The 17,817-nt window shown below is 47.5% G+C and overlaps 1 protein-coding gene across 1 annotated transcript; it reads right to left on the bottom strand.

The window, feature by feature from the left end:
- Positions 1 to 12,192: 12,192 nt before the first annotated feature.
- LOC6592215 lies at positions 12,193 to 12,815 on the bottom strand. The gene is made up of 2 exons (XM_002018449.2): positions 12,494 to 12,815; positions 12,193 to 12,426 (listed from the first exon to the last, which is right to left on the bottom strand). Exons 1-2 carry the CDS (start codon positions 12,813 to 12,815, stop codon positions 12,278 to 12,280), a joined length of 471 nt encoding a protein of 156 aa, XP_002018485.1. The 3' UTR covers positions 12,193 to 12,277.
- Positions 12,816 to 17,817: the final 5,002 nt, after the last annotated feature.

Genomic DNA, 17,817 nt, shown 5'->3' with positions numbered 1-17,817 from the left:
CAAAACACCGAGGAAAAGTATCCAAAAGAAGCACAAAAAAACGAAATCAATTAGCCAAAGTAGTTTCGAGGGGTTGGGGGACGCCAGGGAGATGTATCTCAGATTGGTGTCTTCGGATTGTGCAATCTATAATTCGAAGAAATCAATAATCCTCAGCTACGGATCGCGTACGCGAACGCACATTTCCCAATTCTCTCACACACACACACAAACACATGCACGTGCACATGTGTGCACTTTGGTTTCCACTTTTCACACTGGCTTTTCTTCATTCACTTCTCTTCTCATTTCACATCCACTTCCACTCCTCCGTTGACAATCTCTTGGCTTTGGGGCACAGTGGGCGATGATCGGGTCTGTGTCTGGGTCTGCGCCGACGCGATGCTGAAACGAGCCAAGAAGAGAAATTCACACATTATTTTCAAATTTATTTTCTGTTCGTTTTTGTATCAACAAAACGAAAGAAGCCAAAGAAATGCTTGGGAGGGGGAGCCCTCTGTGTGGACCGCATAAGCGATTTATATAATTGACGTGTCGAGTGACAAATTCAAAACATTTAATGCCAACAAGTCGCAGGGGGGAAATTTCATAATTCTGACTGGTCCAAATATCACGTACAACATTTGTTTAAACTTCATTAAATCGCGGCAGATAAGCGGCGATAAGAGTAAGAGCACTAACCATACAGAATACTGTATACTGTATGGTTAGTGGTAAGAGTAATGGCTGGCCAGTGTGACCAGTTGCACTGCCTGCAAGCCAACTCAAGCAGTTTGAACTGCTTTGTGACCTGCAGAGACACGGGAAACGCTACAAAGCAGTGATATTTCGATTACTCTTAAGTAGCCCATGTAATTTTAAACTAATGGACACGTATTTGCAGGCAAAGATCTGTCAAAAGACTTGACAGGGCAGACAAGTGGCAATAAGAGATAAGAGTAACTAATGGAAAACAAGTGTCACAAATACACCACTTGCTCCATTTTGCACAGTTTAAACTGCTTGAAACAGATCACAAGCAGTGCTTTTGTTTAGTAAGAAGTTCTTAAGCAGTAAACTTTTGAGGGAAACGATCTAAGGCAATAGTTTTTTCGTCTAGTTGTAAAACTTAAAGATTCCATTTGTTACCCTACGAAGGGTGTTCCCTCAGTCCCTCAGAACGAGAGTCATAATTGGAAGGCATCTCTTAACGAGTTTTAGACCTACGTTCAAGTGGCCAGAGTCATTTCCTAGACCGCTCGACTGTCCCGCCCGCAGAACCACAAGATTTATGGTCCGCAAAGTTGATGGAATCTGGCAAAAAAAAACAAGAGACGGCCGGCCTGCTGTGGGGGAGTGGAGTAGAAGGGGAAGCCCAGGCATTGGGGATGGTCCGAGCGATAAGGTGAGCAACGGCGGCGATCTCTGGGGCCCCCACATCAATCATGGCCTCAATCTGTGTCTGTGTGGGTGTGTGTGTGTGTGTGACCCCCCATTCCTTGTTGAGAAGAACGGATGCAGATGTAATTATGGCCCATTCTCGTCTCGGCCGTGTTCTGTTTTGTTTCCATTCCCCCCAATGGCCGTGCTAATGGCGTAAGTATTTGGTTACAGTTTTTTGGGGGCAAAAACGTTTTCGGGCCGTGCACTTGGCTCACATACCCACACACAGATGCAGCTACTGCTAGAGCCACAAAGATACAGATACAGATACATTTTCCGAGGGAGCTTGCTTCGAAGGCCTGGCCAAGCATGACAAAGAACATGTTTTTGTTTTGTATTTGCTGTATTTTGTTGCATGTGAGCGAGAGCGTGAAAGAAGCAGGGGGACAGGGGGCAGGCGGCAGGGGCAGGGGGCAGGCGGCAACAAGCGGCAGAAACTCGGAACTTCTCACGCACGCCGCTGCGGCATTTGGTGTACTCGTCTCTGCTGTATCTGGGAAATGTTTGTGCGTACAGACGCGCTTTGTATCTCTGTATCTATTGGAGATTGCAACACGTACAGCGCGTGCATATTACCCCGTTCCGTTCCCTTGCCGTGGTCCGGGGTCCGGGGTCCGGGGTACGGAGGACGCCCTTGTTATGGTTCATGTTCCGCATTTGGTTGTGCCGCTATTTTAGGTCATTCCCCTCCTGCCTACAGCCACTGCCACTGCTACTGGCTGCCACAGCGGAAACCTGCAACATACGATACGCTTCAGCGAGCGTGCAATTACCACCGCAAAACATTGCTCCCGCCCGATACGACCCGATACCCGCCGCGGTACCATTTCTCCGTGGCAGGGCCTCCAAAGTCGCTCCCAAAATACAAAAGTGGGAACACTCTTTCTGATTTATGGCCCATTGTATCTGACAGACACAAAATGCTCTTACCAAAAATGAGAAGAACTGAAGAAGCCCCATCGCTGCCCCCAAAGGCACTGATTACATTGCACTCTGCTGCAGAGTGCAGAGCAGTGCCAAGTGCCACACAGATTCCCCATAGATTGAACAACAAAGAGGCATGCCACCACCGACCAGCGATCTTCATGTCACCCACATGGCCGGCTGGCCGCTCCCCGGCAGATTAGAGTACAATTCCAGCCGCTCAAGTGGCCAAAGAATGTGCTCCTTAATAGAATTAGTTTTGATTTTCATTTGGGTCTTGAATAGTTCTCTGATTTATGCTGTTCCCCTGATGAAATTTTCCGCTTGCGGAATGAAAAACGAGCCAAGAAAACTGCGACCAGCAAATGTGCGAAATACAAATTTCATAACGTGAAATTAGCGCAAATAACTTGAATGCAAATGCAATTTGGCCACGACGTTGATGGACACAGAAGGGCGGGTGGCAGGAGGCAGGAGGCAGGAGGGAGGAGGCACAAACCACTGATGCTGCCACTGTTGCTTCTGATGATGATGAGAGTCCGCTGATGATGCCGGATGGCTAGCCTGGCTGACTGCAGTTTTGCAGTTCTGCAGTTCGCGGGTCGCATGGCTGCCCATAAACGAAGCAGCAGCTGCACCGCAGAACCCAGCTCCCTCCCTGCCCCTCCGTTCCCTCACCAGCGGGTAACGGGATTTATAATTAAACATAAACGCAGCAGACTCGCCGACTCTCAAGACTCCTCAAGACTCCGCGAGACTCACAGCAGAGGCACGCACGCGGTCTCGCAGCTAAAGTCCATTTATGCCAATAAGCAAAAGATGAAACATAAAAGCGTGCCTCAATTTGAGGGATATTCGACTAGGAGACACCCCTTACGCACTGAAATTTATTGGAATTTCAAGACAATACTGTCCCAGGAGGAGAGCCTGTCCCTGGGAGTTCTGGAGACTCTGGAGCTCTCCAAGAAACGCAGCATACCCTCTCCACCCCTGTCCTCGCAAATATTGGGTATAAAAATAATCTTTCGAGTGCGCCGTCTGCCTCCGCCTCCCCCTGTTCGTTGGGGCTTTGCTGACAGCAAAGTCTCTGCGCGAATGTGTCGCCAAGTTGGCTCCCTCCCCAGAATAACCCTCTCCCCACCCCCCGCCTCAAGCCGCCACGATCTCCGCTGAGTATCGAGAAATGAGAGCGAAAAATAAACAAATCATAAATCTGTGGAAAATATGTTTTATGGCTTTAACGACCACCCAAAATATCACCACAAATACGAGCATAGATGGCCGTATGTACATGTATCTAGCTACATATACATATGTACATCCCATAGATCCATAGATCCACTCGGAGTGGGTCCAAGTTGTAGTGCCTTCATGGCGGAGTCCTCCAATTAAAAATCCTGTGTCTGACTGCTCCCCTGCTTCCAGTCGAATGGTTAATCGAAAATGAAATGCAATCAAATTCACATTCGAATAAAGTTTGCCCCCCATCGTGGGAGTCCTGGCCAGGGTCCATAATAAACGCCAATAAAACTTCACATTTAACCCATAAAACTAGCATCGGGGGAGCCCTTCGGCCTGCCTCCCCCGAAACTCAATTTCAACTTTTATTCGAGTGCCAGCAAAAAACAAACTACGGAAATCCTCTCGATGACAGGTGTGTGTGTGGCAGTGTGGCAGGTAGCAGCTATGTACGAGTATGTACATGTGTAATCGTGTTATCCATTACGCTACGAGTATTTAAACACTTTAGTTCTCGCTTAATATAGCCAAGCGAGCTTTAAAATCGAATAAATTTTATAGAGTTTTTATTGATTGTTGCCGACTATTAGCAAAGCCAACAAAAAGACTGATAAATAATCAAAGAGGGGCTTCAAAAGTATCGCTTGGGTAGTTTTCGGGGATCCCCAAATGAGTGCACCGACAAACAGTTCAGTCACCTCATGTCTTACATTTATGAACCGCACTGTTGGCTCTTTTGTTTGCGTAACGGCTGACGGCAGAACCCAATCAATTGATGCGAAATTGCCACCGACTAAGCCCCGAAAAATCCCTCAACTGCAAACTGAAAACTGTGCGTGGAAATGTAAATACTTTTATGCCGAGGGAAAGCATTTCCCAGTGCCCCCCAACAACAAAAATTTGTTGTAAATCTGTCGCTGGCTTTATCTTCGAGCTGTGGAGCGTTGGAGCAACGGAGGAAATGCGGCAGTCAGCAGAAAACTATGCCAAGGCAAGTGAACCCCCGGGGAAGCTCCACCATTCGCAGAGTATGTTTTCTTCTTCGTCTTCTTCAAAAAATATATACATATATTCGTGGATTCTAGCCGGAGATTAGCCGGAGATAACAGCCGAGTGGCGCGAGTGGGTCTCTGAAGAGGCTTAGTGGCAGTGGCAGTGGCAGTCATAAAAATTCGATGTTGCCGACGACTGCGGATGTGGCAAGGGAGGGGGCTTCTGCCAGAGGAAGGCAGTAGTCGAATCAGTGGAAGCCTCAAGCCTCTAGCCTCATTATTTGCTCGAATAATTAGCGTACATTTTGGGCACTAAAGAAAACTGGCTCAAAAGCCAGCCGAATGTTGGCCAAAAAGTAATTGCATTAAGTAGCAAATTGAATAATGAAATGAAACAACCAATTAAGCGGCAACCCCAGGAAGTGGCAACAGCAGACCACAAAGCAAACACAACATATGACACCATCGGTATTAGATCTCCATCGTCATCATCGTCATCGTTATTGTTGTCTTCTAAGACCATATCATTGACCAAATACAGTGGTGGATGAGGGGGAGGGGGAGTAAACCAGTTACCGGTTTCGGCAACTTGAAGGCGACAATGTTCTTGTTGCCAAAACATCGGGAAAGAAAGCCAAAAGCTGAACTCTGACAGAGCGACACTTTGGATACCCTAAGGATTCATAGTTTCCTTGGCTGCTCGGGCAGGATTATTGGAAAATATAAATCGTTATAGCATCTTTGTAGATTATTGTCTGAAATTTGGCCTCCCATTCAATGTTTAGAATGAATGCCTGTCTTTCTGTCAATGAATTGCCAGGGCAGAGACAGGAGGAGGTGTGTAGGATGTTGCTGATGCCCCAATACGATTGGTTATATTATGAATTTTGAATGTCTGGCTGAATCAGAACCAGTTCGACAAGTTGTTTGCGTAGCCAAAGCAAACAAAAGCTTAGAGATACTCGTTTAAACGAAAATATATCTGCGACAGAGAGACAGAGATACAGTGAGTGGGGAAGGGAAGGGGTGGAGCTATCAAAGTGTTGATTTCAATTGTTGACCGTAAAATTGTTGGGCCACAGCCAAGAAAAAACAAAAAGGTGTCAAGCCAACCTTGCTTGGGCTTTTGGTCTGAAATTTAAATTTAATCAAAAGAAATCAAATGAAACGAATTACCATAAATGCAAAACGTGCCCAAAACTGAAAACTTGGCCAAAACTCTCGGCTCGGGACTCTGTTGCTGGGCTCTGTTTGTGGCTCTGACTCTGGCTTTTAGCTGCAGACCACGAAAAAATTAGTGCGTGTCTCCAAAAGGTTTTCCTTTCCAGCCGATTGCGCCCCATGGAATAATGAATCAACAACAAAAACAGCAGCAACAAACTTAAGAGGAAGCCTCCTATAATGCCCTCCCGTCCACTCCTCTCCTCTGCTCTCCTCTAGGAATTTATGATATGAACCCAAATGAGATATGGTTATGATGGGGATGTGTTTATGCCGTCAACGGCGAAACTGCGACCCAAACAGACAGAAATATTCCCAAGCAGGGGCAGAGAGAGAGAGCTTTCGGTAGTTTAGATATATGACTGGGATAGCACCTACCCTGCCACTGCGACTCCTGCGTCTCCTCCTCCATATGCGTATGCAAATGTTGGCTTATGTGGAGCGCCAGCTGAGGGAGGAGGTGGCGCTGTGGTCTTATTTATTTCCCAGCGACACGTAAACTCTTTTCGAAAGAGAAATTTAGCCCAAAAGAGACATATGTATACTCCTCTCCGGAGTGCGAGTTGTATGTTTTTTCCTGGTGCCTTCAGCATAGACCGATGTTGTTTTCGCTTTGTTTGGTGTCTTTATTCGTTATGCAAATCGAATAATGGTACATGTGTATGGCACGCAGGCGCACCTTTTGTGCTTCCGGTTTCCGGAGGAGCCAGCAGCAGCACGTGCGTGAAAATTACGCCAATTGGTGGGGTTTTGGCTTGGGGCTTGGGGCCGGGGCATAGGTAACCTAGCCCCATTATGATTGTTGTGGCAACAGCCATAATTAAAATGCTAGAAATTATGGCCACAGCCACGTACTTGGGTGTTGTTTTGGCATTTCTTTATGGCCATTGGCACTAAGGTTGCATAATGCCACAAGGCTACAAAAAGAGTTCTACCTCTCACTCTCACTCTTACTCTCTCTGACATCGTTTGTGCAATGATTGTACTTCCAGGGGGAATATTCATTAATAATTTCCAATGAAGCGAACCGAATGCGGTCCTAATCTTATCAGAAATGCGTTTGCGGACAGAGGCACCATTACTCATAGGGCCATTAAGGTTGCGAAATGGAATTCGAATGGGCATTGGAATTGGAATTGGAAGCAGTGGCAGTGGCAGCCCCAAAGACCATTTCCATTCCCCCATTTCCCCATTGTTGTTTATTAATTGAATCAATGACAAACCAAACCAGAAATTCAATACAATACCCGCCGCCCCTTCTATCGCTTGGGGGCGCCATGTGGCGTATACGCAATATTGCGTATTGTACGAAAGATTGTGCAAGGCACATTCTCAGCAAGCAATCGCTATTGTTATCGCTATCTGGTGATAGGCATCGATGACACCGATAATTGACGGCAATCATCGAGCATTTGACAAGTTCATCATTTAGGGAACAAAACGCGAACAGAAAGAACCTTTTAGGAGAGGCGCCTACAGCTGCTCAAATTAACATATTATTGGTGGCGAGACTAGTTGGGGAGGGGAGCGAGATAATTATATGTAAATGGGGTTTTTGTCGCCTGGCGCTGGGCCATTGTTATCAGCAGAGCAGCGGCAGCACCAACGGTGGTAGCAGGGCCATTGGCAGGGGTTAAAGGGTGAAAACTCATTAAGTCTGGCATTAAGTCATTGAACTTGTCCAATAGCTGCAGATAACAGCAACTTACTCTTCTAACGACGGATCCAGCGGCAAATGAACGGGAAAACAATCACAACAGAAATCTCTCTCTCTCTCTCTCTCTGGCTTACACTTTTCTTTTATTTTTCCTTTTTCTTTTATTTATCGTTGCTTTTGGCGAACAACCGGCGAACGGCAGCAGGTGTTTCTGTGTGTGTGTGCGTGCGTTTTTTAGCCGCTTTGTTTTTGTGCCTGCCGCTTGTGGCCACGTTTCGAATACTGCACTTTTTTTTGTGCACAAAAAGCGCTAAATTATCTGCCGCTGCCGCAAAAACACCACTCAAACACAAAATATTTGATACAAGTTTTCGATTTTTAGTTGTATTTTGATAAATATTTTGTATTTCTTCGTTTCGTTGCACTGACACTGGCAGTAATTGTTAAACCATAGAACGGGTCATCACCAAGTACGCTCTATACGTGCATTTTAGCGAATTTTTGGGTTTTTTTTTTAATTGTTTATCTCGCGCGCGCAACAACTGCTCGGTTCAAATAACGGCGACGTTGTGACGTATGAAGTCGTTCGTGAAACGAAACGAGTGAGCGTCGGCTGGCGACTATTGCGCTCTCGGGTCTCTGTCTCTGTCTCTGTTGTTGCTTGTAAACCGGTTCCGAGAGGGTGTCTTTTGTTGAGTATGGAAGTTTCAATACACTATTGGCTCTGTTCTGCTGGAAAGAGAGTGAATGGAGAATGGATGAGACTCAATTTCGCCGCAAGCCAACAGCTGTTTGCGTGAGGGCGACATACATACATACTTATGTATAGTGTGTAGAAAAGCGAGACGGGTGTATACGGCGCTCGAAAAGTCTCCAACTGCCGTTGGCTGGTGGAGAACCGTTTCTTTTTGCTATTCATCGTAGAAAAAACGCGACAAAACCCAACCTCCCACCCCCCCGGCCAGCGCTCATTAGAGGGCAACTGCGGCGGCAGCCCTTCCCTCACCCCCTCTCGCTGAGGCATAGTAATCAAATCATTTAGCCAAAAACTTATTCAAAATTCACAATGGAGACACGCTTAAATGCACACCCTGCAACAGAGGGGCAGGGGCGGTGTGTGTGTGGCAGGACGTCTGCCACAGGACCTTTGCATTGTTGTAAACAATCCATCATTATCGCATACACTTCCTTTTCCACTGCGGGGTAGCAGTAGCAACAGTCCTGCCGGCATTGCATTACAATTTGTGGCAAAGCAACGGGCGTGGGGTCGGGTCTGTTCACGGTCTGGTCTTGGAAGTCCTTTTCTTCGTCCTGTCTGCACTCCAACAAACACACACCGACACACACAGATACTCACACAAATTGCACGTGTCTGGCGGCGTTTGTTGGGGATTACAAGGGGCAGACATTGTGGCAGTGAAAGTGAGTTCCGGCAGAACCGAACGAACGCCGAATGCCCCAAACCAAACCCTCCAAAATGTTGCATTCCCCCGCTGTTTTCCTTGAATACTCGTAGCTGCTGCTGTTACCATTTTTTGGGGTTGCTTTTTGGGGTTTTCCTGGTGTACTGCGGTCTATGCAAATTAGCAAAGTTAACATTTACCAAATTGTTGGCAGAAAATTTAATTTCGTTTCGGTTTCTCCAACCCAGTCCTCCAGGAGGTGGCGCGTGGACCATATGCGGAAGTCGAAAAAGACTCAAAAAGAGAGCTGTGAAATCAAAGCATTTTCGGATTCTTTTGATCAGCAATGTGTTAAGATATAGATGTGACGACGCCCCCTTCCGAGAGGCAGTGCACCACACCATGGGGCGGCACACATCTCCCATCTTTATTAAGGCAGATCTGCGGTTGACACCCGGCAGCGGCCATATAGTGACAGAATGCACCTGCACGACACAGTCGCCTCCTGCCTCTCCGTTGCAGCGCCCCCATCCCGCCCCACATGCCCTGAAGAGGGAGGGTAGGTACGTACACTCGTAGTTCGGTTGGAACTATCTATCATAATTAGATTTTGTTCTGTGCTGAAATGTCGGAACGAGAACGAAATGCGTGGCCATAAATTAAGTGTGGAGCGGTCCCCAGTCAGTCGGCCCACCATCCCCCATTCCCGACAGGGAAGCAAATAGAGCGCCTAATGGGGTTTTATTTAATTTCCGTCGCCCAAGGATTCGCCTAATGAGTTTTTTAACCTACCCCCAGGAAAGAGGAAAGGAGGAAAGAGATGGAGCTCGTCAAAAACTGGGCCCAAGTGAGCCATTCCAATGGAATATTTGAACAGAAACGACCTCCAAGGGAAGAGAAAATGGTAGGTGGTAGATGGTAGATGGTAGGATATATCAGGTGAGACAACTCCCTGCCACACGACAAACAACTAAGAAACATTAACACCAAAGATGACTCCGACTTGTGTTTTGATAAACAGTTCAAAATAGGATCCCTTTATCCTTTGTCTTGCTTAGGAGGATTGCCCGTACCCGTACTCCTCCTCCTCCTCCTTCTGTTGCCATTTCTGCTGCTGGGTGCATCTGTGTGTGGCAGAGTTGAGCGAACTTGGTGGCGCAGACATTGCTGGGTCTTCCTTTGTGTCTGCCCCATCCAGTGGCAGAAGACAATGGCGCCCAGCCATTTGCTATGGGAACGCACTTTGGCCCCATCGCTCGCTCTGTTTCTGTGTGAAATTTATGCTGCATTTTTGCCAATTTAATGCTCTTTTTCCACAGTCAACACATAGCCGGGGAGCGGCAGCGTGGTGGAGTGGGCAAATGGGGGAGGCACCTGCTGCTGCAATTAACTGCCAGCGAAATTGATATGATTTGTGATGAGATTTGCATAAATTAACATACAATATGTGGCAGTCCCTATCCCTGGCACTTAACTATAATTAGATGTATGCTGCGGTCGCTTTGGGGCAGGTAATTAAATGCACTCCCAGGCAAAACATCTTTCTTCGCACAGCCCACACACAGTACAGTGCGGTACGAGACTATATTATAAGGCAGGGTGCATTGTACATCTGAATAAATGTAAGAAGTAGGGGTACATACGGAAGAATGCTATATACTAATTAGATTTTCCATTAAATACAACTGACTTTATCCAATCTTTGACTCTTTTCAGGAGATAATTCATTCATTAAATAGCTTAAATCATCAATCATAACATTCCCCATTCAAATCACATTCTATGGCTTATAAACATCCAAAGATTCTATACATAGTTTGTAGACCCTTTTATAGACCTTTTATATCCCCGCCTCCATTCATAAAATCTACGCAGTAAATTCAATCAGTGTTCGCCTCTGTCTCTCTGGCAAATGGCGAATCCTTTCACGCTCTCGAGGACTTCTTGTATTTGCATATTTATCATTCATTCAGAAGAAAATCTCCCCCTTGGACACACATACACATAACGTAACTATGCCATTGGCTAGGCGGAAGGATTATGAATTCATTTATAATAATTTAGTTTGAGTTATGCCTGAAAACACCGAAACACACTCAGCGCGGAATCCCGTAATGAGCATATTCTATTAGGCGGAGCGGCGTGTTCCACCCTTGAGCTATCTTCTGCCTTTGTGGGGGGTGGAAATTAACAGACGCAAATCCTGGACACATGTTGCATTCAACTGTAGTTGGGGGTGGGATGGGGTTGGGGATGGGGATGACGGAGAGTGTGGGTAATGCCGTGTTTTGACAAACCCCAAATCACCAAAAACGACGACGATGAGGAATCCCTTTGAAGCTGATGAACATTTGCACCCGCAACCACCAAGCGACAACGACGACAACAATGAGGTGGAGAAGGCCACTGACTGCATCATCATACTACTCCTCCGACGACATGGCAAACATCCAGACATCCAGACAGACAGACAGACAGACAGGGACAGGGAGTCACAAGGGGTTAGGCAGGAAGTTGTTTGCACGGGAATCAAAAAGCTGAAGGACAGACAGACAGCCAGACAGACTCCCCCAAAAACATCCGAGGGATTTCCCCGAGTTCTTTTTTTTTGGTGGGGGGGATACTCTGATAACTGACACGCAAAAGCAACAGAGGAGGACGTAGATGGAGTTGGTATTTATTTAGCATAATGGATTTGAGGCATTCGGTGTTCGTATAATTGAAAATCGAATCAAATCGCTTGAAATTTAATCAACTTAAGAACACTCTGTGCTGGCTTGCAAAGGGGGAAATCCGAGTGCTGTCCAAACTCCGAGCGGGATCCCAAGCCAGCGAGGAAATGGAAAAATTAGCACAAATCCATGTGATAAACTGGCGACTATTTGCGTTGAATAGAGTTACCCGGGGAATCCCAGCCGCCCCACAGGGCAGTCGGAAACCGAACTCCGAACCCAAAACTACGGAAGACAAAGGAGAGAGTCCGCTAAGCGCACAGGAAGCCCTGGGTCTGTGGGTCTCTGGGCCCCCTAGCGGATGGCACAGCATGGACATGGTCTCACATGCCTCTAGCCAGACTCTAATGCACGATTAATGCCCAATCCCAGAGGCAGACCTTGGCCTGGGGGATGGGGTTGCGCCGTCATTCGATGTGCATTTGCGTGTTTGGCCAGCAAATAAACCTAGACGAGGTGGAGTCGTGGGCGGATGTCCATTTCGAGAAATTAAGCCCTCCCTATAAGCGGATTTCATGCGACTTTGGCTTTGACTCTTCCTCGTGACTCGAGGAGCTATGCTATGCTATGCAGTCAGTGCGGGATGCGGGATGCGAGAGGAATACTTTCACTGACAACCATTTATTCGATACCATCAAAGTCCGCACAGCTGTGTAAGTAGATGATTTAGATGATTTGCCGTCCCGTTCACTTGCTGCGGCGGCGGTAGTTGGAGAAGACGCGCAGGTGCTTGCTGCGGGACAGCTCACGGGTCTCGAGCTGACTCAATTCGTACAGCTGCGAGTCCATGGCCTGGATGTGGGCGGCCATGGAGGCGAGGGGCATGCGACTCAGTTCTGGGGAAAATATACACCACACACAATAAGTGCTTTAATCACCTTTGCTAACCTTTGTGCTGCTCACCCTCCATGGTCTTGACGTCCTCCTCAGTAAATCCTGCCTTGGCGTTCTCGTCCGCTTCTTCCTCGTCCTTCTCCTTCATTTCAGCAATGATGGAGCTGACGCCACTGGCCTCCTGTTGTCCCGACTCGCCGTCATCGCTGTCACCCTCGGCCGCAGTCACAGTCTCAGCGTCAGATCGGCCCTTGGCCTCCTCCTCCTCCTCCTCCTCTTCCCTTTGAATTTCCACCAAAGAAAGCGAATGCTTTTTCCACCTAGAAGCTCTCTTCTTGGTCAATTCATTCTTCTTTGGTAGCTTTTTGTGCGACGTTGAAGCTGCCTCCATTGCGAAAAAAAAAATAGTGACGCTGCTTTTTCGTAACCAGAGTTGCACTGGAAATCAGCTGTGGGTAGGGTTGCCAGCCCATCACACACACACACACACACCTTGTCATAAGAAGGGTTCCGTTCCCATCTCACGCCACTTGAGAAGATATTAGCTATCTGGCGGAACCATTACCTTTTATGCACCCCAACTATGTAACACCATTTGAGGACCAGAGAGCCAAGCCATTAACCCCAATTTGTAGTGCCATAAAGCCAAAATGGGTATTTTCAAATCCATATTTTCTTCCTCCCCGAGAAGTGTACTCCAGCCTAATGAGCTGCACAAAATTAATTGTCACACCGAAATCACCGCAGGCGGTACACGGAGACTCCACAGCAAGTGATTCGATTCTATGGTATGCAAATGTTCCATTCCATCCCTGAACGAGGGGGCCTGCAGTCCACAAGGTCAACGGAGAAGCCCTGCAAGACGACCGAATGGCGATTAGAAACCGTTTTCAAAGGACTCGAGTTTCTGTAAACAATCCATCAACAACATTTTCCCCCCCAGAACTCACCTTCTGACAACCCCATCTCTCCGGCCCCCCCTCTCGAGCAGTCTTTCGCCCCTTAGCCTGCGGCGCACGTGTCTATTTGCTTTGGTGGCGGCTTAAAAGCCAACGGACGGGGTGGAGTGGACCAAACCGAATGTGTGTCGTGCCGGGGATAAAGGACGCGTGCCCATTATTCCTTTTGTCCATGTGTCTTCTCTTTCGCCTGTTGTCAGCTCTGTTTTTGTCGTTGTTGTTGCTGCTGCTGCTTTATGGGCAAAGTTTTTAAGCAAAGTATCGTTTATACGTTTTGGCCGCGACTCATGCAAATTGAACAAGTTAAACTTTTCACGAGGGTAGAGTCCTAGTCCCCATCTGCCCCCCCCCTCTCTCTCTCTCTCTCTGTCGCTCTGGTTGGATGGATATTGCTCCCCGGGGTGGCGGCTACACACTGTTTGCGCTGCTACAATGGGCCGCATTACGTTGCAGTTTATTTGCAAGTACTCGTATCTGGATGTTTCCATGTTATCATCCGTCCCGGCACGTGCCACAAGGAGCCCCATTTGCCTGCTGCTGACTTTGATTTGTTCAAATCGCTGCTGCTTAATGGACATGTTTACATGGCGGTGCACGGCACAGCACAGTCTGCTCCACTGTTCCGTACGGAACAACACTGCCCCGGGGTCTAAGCAACACGAACAAAGAAACGGGCGGCCAAAACAAACGAAACAGCCCAGACGGTCCGCCAGGACATTGTCCCAAATCCGGAACTCAAGTGGCTACTGGCTACAACTCCGGGCCGGGAAACTGCAGCAGCTGCAGCTCCTTTAGAAGTGCTTCCAATTTAAATGAACAACATTCGTATAGTTGGGCCCCATGCAAATCGCCCGTTTAATTGGATTAACGCACATTTCCGTTGCGTACCCCCGTCCCCCCGCCCCCCCGACTTTGCCAATTTATCATTGCTTATGTTTCTTTATGTTGCATTTTAATTAGGGCCCGCCAGCAGAGGCAGACTGAGTGCCATTGGAAGTGTGCCACGCCACCAGGAGATGCGGATGTGCGGCTCGTTGCATTCAAAGTTTATAAATACGAGGTGCGGCTACTGCCAGATCGCAGAAAGCGATCGAACAAGAGAGAGGGCGGGAATGCCTTACCCTCCATAATTATACCTTGATTGCAGTTAATCTCTCTCTCTCTCTCTCTGTCTTTGTGGTCCTCACGTCCAATGCAACTGTCGATTGCAATCGATACCCTTTCTCAAGCTCTGCCTGTGATTGCTCCTCCTCCTCCTTCGTCACCATCCTCGCCAGAAACTGACAGGCTGGTGCGAATGGATTGGCTTGTATCTGATTTGGAATGAATGTGCAGGTAATTTGAAGTCTTGTTTGCGGTTCGCTAATTTCGGTTTTCAGTGTGCTGCAGAGTCGATTGCAACGATTGTTGTGTATCGATAGCCGAAGTGAAAGTCTCTTTCTGCTTATTTATGATCATACTCTGCCTGAAAAAGTATTACAAACGGTATAAGCAGCTTGCTGTGCAAGGAAATAGTTACTTATTATAATTATCGGATCTCGATCGATGCTTTTTTGTGGGAAAAAGAGTATTGGTGGCGTTCCAGTGCAATTTTTTTTTGTATTCTGCGTGCAATGGCTTTAGGAATTGTGTTGGTTGCTTTCAATAGGAGGAATAACTTATTTCTGACGCTGTCAGTCGGATGATGGGGATGAAGAATAGCATCAGCAGGCCGCTGGAGGCCCCAACGAGACAGAAAGTTGAATGGATGTTGAAAGCGAAGCCCCGCTGCCATACAGAGACCGACATTCAATTTGTGGAAGCGTCGTGTCCGACTTGACTGTGCTTTCCGCTGACATTTCTACATTCAGAGTACTCTTTGTACGAGAGTTGTAGGCGCACACAAACGAAAGGATATTGGAAAATGCCACCCCCAATGGGCCTCCAGGTTTGTATGGAAATTCGAGGCGGGTTCGCCTATAACACAGATATGAATCTTTCACCCTTTTTCTCAATGTCTCGAGCGACGCTGGAGCTGAGGGGATATTTACGGTCACATTTCTGTCTTATTAATTGGCCGCATGCACGAACCTGAATCCTGCCAAGGAGTGAGTCCCGTGTCCTTGGCGGCCTGTCGCCACCAAATGCAAAACATAAAAAGCATAAATATTAAAAGCCTAATTAATTTTAGGTCTCCTGCATTCCGTTCTCCCCCTCCACCCAGGTCGGAACCGGGGCCGGGTCAGTGCAGGTGTGAATAGTTGCTGTTCACCTGCCGCCAGGACAGGATCGCAGGGAGAGAGAGAGAAGGTTTGTCACTTAAACATGATATAAAAATTGTTAAATAATTAAAGTAATTTACAAGGATTTCTGTGAGCAGCAGCTGTTCAGCTGCCAGCGACATGTTTAGCGACAATTTGCCAGGATGCCATGCAATTTGCTTGGCCAGGAGCCCGCTGCTGCTCCCTTTTGGCTGGCAGCTTTTGATTGATGACGACCGGGTTCTGCTTGCTGCAATTGAAAGTGCAGCTCAATTAGGAGGCCGCCCTGGTGGACCTTCGACTGCCTCAACCCCAACCCCTCACTGCAGTGCACACGTCTCCTTCTGTGAGCGGTTCAGTGGAGGAGCGAGCGCGAGAGTGTGGGGCGGTAAAAGTAACTCCATTTGTATGGCAATCCATGTACACATCGATATCGCCGACAGCCAGTCTTGCAGCATTGCAGGTGCAGCCGCAGTCGGAGTCGGAGCCACCGTTTGTGGCTATCGGCTATATTGATGGCTAACAAGTTTGGCTCTGGGAAAGTAGGTGAGGAGCATCTGAATGGCATGAATAGTAATTCAATTTTCCATTAATTGTTATGCGACTGCATTATTTACGAGTCTATGCCACAGGGGGAAAACTCTGCCAAGAATCTCCATCGCCATCAACTATAGCTGCCTTTGATCTGCTCTCCGGGTGATCTCAACTGTCAGAGCTGGCCAGACCCAGATCCAGATCCTTTTAATCAGCATCAGCACTCTCCTCCCATCCGCTTGGCAGGGTGCTGCCCTTTGAAGTGCTGCTGAGAGTGGAAATAAAGCTGTTTGGACATCTTATTTAAGGCGGAACTTCTGCATTTGACTGAGAATCATTAGGGCGGCGCACACACTCACACACAGGATGCGTGGGGGGTTGGGGGAGGGGAAAAGTCAGCGGAAAACAGCTTCCCGAAAACACATTAAGTGTAATTTTGTTTTGCAAAAGCTGTAAAAATTGATAGCCCTAACGGGCGCACGACGACTTTTGACCCACATTTCTGACTTGCTCTTGGAATTGTCACTTTATTTGTTTTCCTTACCTCAGGGAGCACACTCGCGGAGCTCGCACAACCTCTGCCACGTCATCAATGGGAACGGAATGAATGGGTATGGGATGGAGACGGAGACCGGGGCTGAGGCTGAGGATGGCAGACCAGACCACCAAGACGACGATGTCTGCGACGACAGCAATCTTTTGGCGGCGTCGCCGCTTCGTCTGACCCAGTTTTGGCTTTGTGGCAGACAAATCGTCTGCGCTATATGTTTGCCCCACAGATTGTTTATGATGCTTTTGAACTTTCCTCAAAAAAAAGAAGTCGCAAAAACTCTGAACAAAAAGAACTGCAGGCCGCGTCGCAAAAAAAAAAAAAAAAAAAAAACCCATGGCGGGGTCAGAAAGTTGCTTCGGCCAGGTCAATGTGGAAAGGAATGCGAAATTCAATTATGCTGGACCAATTTTCAGAGGGTGGGTGAGACGAGTCCTCCGTGTAAACTGATAGGGAGATAACCCCACACGAATTGGTGCTCTGCCAATTAGCCGGCCCGGCCTGGCCAAATTTCAATTAAAGTCAAGAGCAATCAACGAAACTTTCCAACCAGGGAAAAACTTTGTGAGCAGCCCGACATTGACACGAACTTTTTTCCATTCTGCTGGGGCTTTTCAATTATTTAAAACATACAGAAAGCCAGCTGCATTCAAGTTGCATAAGCCCAAGGAGATGGGGCCTGGCCTTTCATTCGGGCCAACAAACATGCAAAACTTGTTAGCCACATCGTAATTATGACAGAATTAAGTTTTATGTTATGTGCAGCAGAAATATCCAGCAACTGAAGTGACCAACTGTCAGGTCATGTAGCTCTGGCTAATCCTCGCCAGACAAACCGCAAAAGACGCAAAAAAAAAGAAGAGAAGCCGAAGAGACACCAACATTCAACACTCTCCACCGCACATAAAACTGTCAAAGTCTGTGCGGAGTCAGTAGAGTGTCAATATGGAGATGCAGTGGAAGCGAGACAGACCCCTTCATCGCCCACATGCTGCACAAATCATGCTACCAGCGATGAGGGCCCATTGTGGGTGTGGGTGCACTGCCTTTATTGGATGCATATTCGGATATTTGTCCATGTTGTGCCATTGACTTTGTAACTTTGTTAGT

This window comes from Drosophila persimilis, unplaced genomic scaffold (assembly GCF_003286085.1).
Source record: "Drosophila persimilis strain 14011-0111.01,24,50 unplaced genomic scaffold, DperRS2 tig00000002-arrow-pilon, whole genome shotgun sequence".
In the NCBI taxonomy this organism is placed as follows: domain Eukaryota; kingdom Metazoa; phylum Arthropoda; class Insecta; order Diptera; family Drosophilidae; genus Drosophila; species Drosophila persimilis.
Note: the sequence above shows the minus strand (reverse complement) of the source record. Positions and strands in the feature narration are given on the sequence as shown.

What these genes read in the sequence shown, in the direction of transcription:
- LOC6592215 (XM_002018449.2), bottom strand. Translation starts at nt 12,815, where the DNA reads ATGGAGGCAGCTTCAACGTCGCACAAAAAGCTACCAAAGAAGAATGAA. An exon ending in GGACGTCAAGACCATGGAGG is followed by an intron (nt 12,427 to 12,493) that starts GTGAGCAGCACA and finishes TATTTTCCCCAG; the next exon opens with AACTGAGTCGCATGCCCCTC.